This window comes from Phoca vitulina, unplaced genomic scaffold (genome assembly GCF_004348235.1).
Source record: "Phoca vitulina isolate PV1807 unplaced genomic scaffold, GSC_HSeal_1.0 scaffold2, whole genome shotgun sequence".
NCBI lineage: Eukaryota > Metazoa > Chordata > Mammalia > Carnivora > Phocidae > Phoca > Phoca vitulina.
Window position 1 is genome coordinate 38,253,030 of NW_022589705.1, and position 6,000 is coordinate 38,259,029.

The window sequence follows — 6,000 nt, forward strand, 5'->3', positions numbered from 1 at the left end:
AGGGAGCGATGCAGGGCTTGATCACAGGACCTGAGCTGAAGGCAGACGCTTAACGACTGAGCCACCCAGGTGCCTGAAACTGCATTTTATTTTTTCCTTTTTTTTTTTTTTTTAAAGATTTTATTTATTCATTTGAGAGAGAGACAGACAGACAGAGAGAAAGCATGAGCAGGGGAGAGAGGCAGAGGCAGAGGGAAAAGCAGACTCCCTGCTGAGCTGGGAGCCCGACATGGGGCTCAATCCTAGGGCCCTGGGATCACGACCTGAGCTGAAGGCAGATGCTTAACCATCTGAGCCACCCAGGCGCCCCCTGAAACTGCATTTTTTAATATGTTCCCCACATAGAAGCTGTAATAGTCTTTTGTCTATACTTTGAGGAATATTGGAGATAAAGTCTTCATAATATAGTTTAGTTTTATTATTTATTTAGTTATATATATAATATATAATATATATAATAATACATACTGTTATTTAGTGATATTATTTGTTTCATTTTAGTTCTTGCACTTTCTCTAATTTTCTCCTAGGACTGTTTCTGTCCTCTAAACATTTACTAAAGCTATTGCCTTTGTTTATTGATGTCTTCTCAGTTCACTTTGTCTGCCTGATTATTCCTTCTCTTTTCAGTCTTAGCTCAGGAGTCACTTCCTTTGGTGATTTTCCTCAGTAAGCCTAGGTTGATCTATGTCTCCAATTGCCTGGGACAGTTGTCGTTTACACCTGTTATCCTAATGTAATCATTAATATTGCTTCCTTTTTCCCTCAGAAGTGTCCTGGTATATATTTTATAATGCCCAGAGACACTTCTTACCTCCTTGGCTGGTGTAGGCTCTCCTCTTTGCACTCCCATGTTAATCTGTAGTTTCTGTGTGAGCATTTAACTTAACTACTTTCTTGTTTGGATATTTATTGCCTTCATTAGATTTTGAATTCCAAGATGTCATTGATAATGGGGTTTTCACCTTTTTATTTCTAGTGCTCTGTTTTATGGTGGTATTCAGTACATATGAATGTTGATCAAACAATATTTAAAAATGTTTTCGGAGGGCATTCCATTCAACCGATGATAAAACATTTGCAGAATGGTTTTTAGATGTCACACAGCAGGATGGTTACTGACTTCTACTTGGTGGTTTACTTTTCTTTGTCTATCATGTTGCATTTACTTACAGCTTTTCAAATTCAATTAATTTATAAACTTTATAAATTAACTTAGCAGAGCTAAGTCAGGAAAATTTTCATTTTAGTTTTTCTGACAGTTATAAGAAATTTTCAAGCATTTGTGGCAAATATTATGAAGTACAGTCTTATAGTATAGCTTTATCTGATATACTAAACTAAAGGTTATACAACTTTTTTTCTAAGTCTTTGGATACTCTTTCAGGATAACTCCAGGTACAGAAGAAATTCCAGTAGTTAAAGATAGGATTTGATAAACTGTGGCCCATGGAAGGGTGGCCTGTTTTAGAAATAAAGTTGTATTAGAACCAATTGTATCCATTTGTTTTACATATTGTCTGTGGCTGCTTTTACACTACAATGGCAAGAGTCTAGTAGTTGCAACAGAGACTGTATGGCCCATAAGTCTAAAACATTTACTACCTGGCCCTTTACAGAAAATTTGCCAACCCATGTAAGAGCGTAGGAGGGCTGACAATTAAAATGATAATAGCTAATATTTAATGAGGCTTACTTTATCTCAGGCAATATTGTAAATCAGCGTGTGTATGAATTCATTTCATCCTTACAGCAATCCAAAGATTTAGGTGCTGTGATATATAGTTGTGTGGGTTGTGCACTGCAATAAGTGTATGGCTACGGGGTTGAGTGGGAGCTGCAATCTAGTATATGTTTACACATAGTAAGCTGTGTGCCCTGCCATAGAGTTCTAATGGGAGGAAGAGAGACATAATTACTAATCACTTTTGAGCTCACAGAACTGCATATATTCAGAGGGGCCACTGAAATAGACAGATTTTTCTATTTTGATGCCCTGTGGGAAGTACCTTCAAAAAATCCACACAAAGGAGCTTTATAGGCATGCTAATGATGGTGCCGACATATTTCTTACTTCACAGCGAGGGAAACTGAGGCATAGAAAGATTAAGTTATTTACCTAAGTTAACCCAGTCATTAAGTGGCAAAGCTAGCATTTGAATCCAGACAGAATGGCTCTATCCATGCATTCTAAATGTCACAGTCTTCTGGTCAGCTCTCATGGGACAGTGGTTGACGGTAGTAAAAATTTATATGTGAGAACAACACTTCCTAGTAGTATAGCATTCCAAGTATACACTGTGAGTAGTACTAGCATACTATGGGACCAGCTAGTGTTTGCAACCCCTTTCTCACCAAAATGTTTGCCTGGTATTTGGGAAATTATTTATCTATAGAAACTCACTTCTGACATAATAATGGAGCCAGTGCAAAAATATAAATGTGCTTTTATAGAATGGAATGATAGAAGAACTTGTGAAGATATTATATCTGCTATTTTTTGCACAGTCTATCATGATTCCATTTTTAATTGGTGTAATAGAAAATTATTTTTTTTGTTTTCATAGTACTTTACATTTTAGAGTATAAAATAAATGATATTAAAATATTGCCATGAATGAGTAAATGTTTATATCTGGATGTATGCAGTTTGCATTGGAAAAAATGCATGTATTTGATCTTTTTGACTCTTTCTACAAGGACATGGTGGAAATGGTTTCTTGAAATTTCAAGATTCTGAAGAAATTACCAACATAGAACTTGCAGATGCTTTTGAGCAAATGTGGCAAAAAAGACGGTAATTAGCAAATGACTACTTTTCATAAGATAAATTAGTACCTAATTTTTCCATGGTTAGTAGATTTGTAGATCCTATTTTATGAGATTTTAACTTACTTTAATAACTTCTTCAACTCTTTTAGATTTATGTTTGTTATTTCTACTGAACTATTTTTAAAAGAAACCTAGGTGTTATTAAAGAGCATAAAAAAAGTTAACCTTTTAAGGTCATCTCTCTGTTATTTAGCAATGTTTTTGGAGGAAATAAGAGTCCCACCAATCAAGTTCCCCGTTATGTAGGGGGATTGTGAACATATATTTATTTTCCAACTTTAGCCTATTGTTATTTTTTGTACATTCTCTGACGCTCTACGTGATAGCAATACATTATTTCTTCTTTGGAAAAAGTGCTGAAATTATGATTAATATAATATTTGTAACCTAACTCACATTAAGGATGATATATTGTTAGTAATCCATGGTAAGCACCTCTCTAGTTGAAAGTTGTCATATGAACGTGAGTGAATATAAAGCAGCAGAAGTGCTTTTAACTTGATTACCTTCAATAAACACTTATGGGTTACCTTCTAAAAACATGGTGCAGGAAGGAATATGATGCTTATTCTGCCTTCACAGTGTTTAAAATCTAGTGGAAAAGAGAAACGTGTATACGACTCTTCTACAAATTAAATGTAAATACTGAATTACATGTATAAGCAGAATGAATGGAAGTGTCAAAGGGAAGCTTTTGCTAGGTACTGGTTTTATCTTAATGTATACTAGGATGTATACTAGGTGCTAGGCGCTGTTTTATATATGCTGTCTCATTTAATTTCAATAACAACCCCATGAGGTATATACTGTTATTATTCCTATTTTCACACATGAGTAAATTGAGGCATAAATAGATTCAGTAACCTGCCAGTCCAACACTGGGACTCATTCCTAAGTGCTCCAGTCGTAGAGCTCTCTGAATTGTTTCACTGTACTGCCCCTCATAACCTTAGATGTTTCTGATCCTCAGGGGCCTCCACAGATTTTTGTCTGAGAACAAATATGTCATATGAATTGTTTCTTTTATCACCTGCTTAGATATTGTGGCCCAAGATTGCTTGCTTTCTTTTCTAGGTGCAATGTTAGCTGTTTACCTAGATCCAGTGTCTGAGAGAAACCTTTGAAAAACGTATCTGCTCCCTAGTTTCACCAGCTAGGCAGCACATTCTAAATACAGAGCCAATTATGTTATTTTCACTTAAAAAAAGCCCTGGTTGGCTTCCTCAGACTTACAAGATAAGATCCATACTTCATATGGGATACTACATGGATTGACCCTACCCTACCTTTTTTTTTTTTTTTAAAGATTTTATTTGTTTATTTGACAGAGAGATAGAGAGCACAAGTAGGCAGAGTTGACAGGGAGAGGGAGAAGTAGGCTCTCCGCAGAGTAGGGAGCCCGACGTAGGGCTCGATCCCAGGACCCTGGAATCATGACCTGAGCCGAAGGCAGCCGCTTAACCCACTGAGCCACCCAGGCGCCCCCTACCCTATCCTACCTTTTTGAAACTAATTTCCTCCATTTCCCCAAATTTACTGTAAATCCTAACTACATAGTACTATTCCCCTTTTCTGAAACAATTCTACTTTTTCAAATTTAGGTGCCTTAGTAGAGCCCTTTTCCTCTCCTGGAATGTGCTATTCCTTTCTTTGTTAGTTAAAATAACTCACCCTTCATTGCTCAGGCTGGACATCACCTTTCTCTGACATGCCTTTCTTTACAGTTCCCTCTCTTCCTTTCTCAGTGCTCTTAGAGCACTTTGACTTTGTTAGACTCTAAGCTCTATGAAGACAGGGACTGCTGCTGTATCCTCAGCTTAAGATCAGGCATATTATAGGCTCTAATAACTATTTTAACTCTTACCACATTCCATTTGGTTAAATGAAGTCTCTCCTCTCTTCCAGTTAGATTTTAAGCTTTTTGAGTATGGTGACTAAGTCATATATGTTTTTTCCTGAATCTGGCTCATTTTCTAGGACAGCTGGGGTGCAAATAAGTGTTTTTTGAATTGAGTATTCATTTGGATTCTGAATCATGTGGCCAAGATGAGGGAGGGGGAAAGATTTGGGGCAGCCACTTTGTAGTACAACCTGTTGAGGTAGTTTCCTTGGACAGGATTATAGCTTTAATATTTCTAATATCAAATTTGTATTGGGAATTCTGAAAACTCACAAATTTTTAACTAATGAAATGAGTAAGATATGATTTTAACATCTTCTGTTATGCAAGTATTATAAAAATATTGATGTTTGACTAACAGCATGATTCATGTTAAAGATAGTACCACTTTTCTTTCAGCTACAACGAGTTACTGTTTATTATTGATACTTGTCAAGGAGCATCCATGTATGAACGATTCTATTCTCCTAACATAATGGCTTTAGCTAGTAGCCAAGTGGGAGAAGATTCACTCTCGGTAGGTGCATATTTCCCATTTGTAAACTGCATTGTCTTTGGAATATGTAGCTATTTTGGAAATCACTTATATGCTTTATAAATATATCTTAGACTTTTTAATACCTTAGAAGGAAATTTTGATTGCATTTAAAACATTTTCTTATAATGATGCTATTAGACGTATACTTCTTTTTTCTGCTTTGCTTTTAAAAAATTTTATAAAAGTACAATTGACTACAATATTGTATAGTTTCAGGTGTACAACATAATCATTCAATATTTGTATATATTGCAAAATAATCACCACAATCAGTCTAGTTAACATTTATCACCAGACCAAAAAAAAAAAATGTCACCATACATAGTTACAGAATTTTTCTTTCTTGTGATGAGAACTTTTAAGGTATACTTTCTTAGTAATTTTTAAATATGCAATACAGTATTATTAACTATAGTCACCATGCTGTACATTACATCCCATGTCTTATTTATTTTATAACTGAAGTTTGTCCCTTTGGCTTCCTTCACCCATTTGGTCTATCCTCCACCTCTCATCTCTGGCAACCACCAGTTTGTTCTCTGTATCTATAAGGTTGGTTTTTGTTCTTTTCGTTGTTTTAAATTACACATATAGGTGAGATCATATGGTATTTGTCTTTCTCTGACTTACTTCATTTAGTATAATGCCCTCAAGATCCATCCATGTTGCCACAAATAGCAATATTTCTTTCTTTCTTTCTTTCTTTCTTTCTTTCTTTCTTTCTTTCTTT

The 6,000-nt window shown here is 35.4% G+C and overlaps 1 protein-coding gene across 1 annotated transcript in view; it reads left to right on the forward strand.

Annotated features, from left to right (window-relative positions):
• Positions 1-6,000, forward strand: part of PIGK (phosphatidylinositol glycan anchor biosynthesis class K) — a 110,869-nt gene that overhangs the window by 34,334 nt on the left and 70,535 nt on the right. The window contains exons 6-7 of the mRNA XM_032425659.1: positions 2,701-2,797; positions 5,132-5,249. Coding sequence (XP_032281550.1) covers positions 2,701-2,797; positions 5,132-5,249 — 215 coding nt within the window. The remainder of the gene's footprint in view (positions 1-2,700; positions 2,798-5,131; positions 5,250-6,000) is intronic.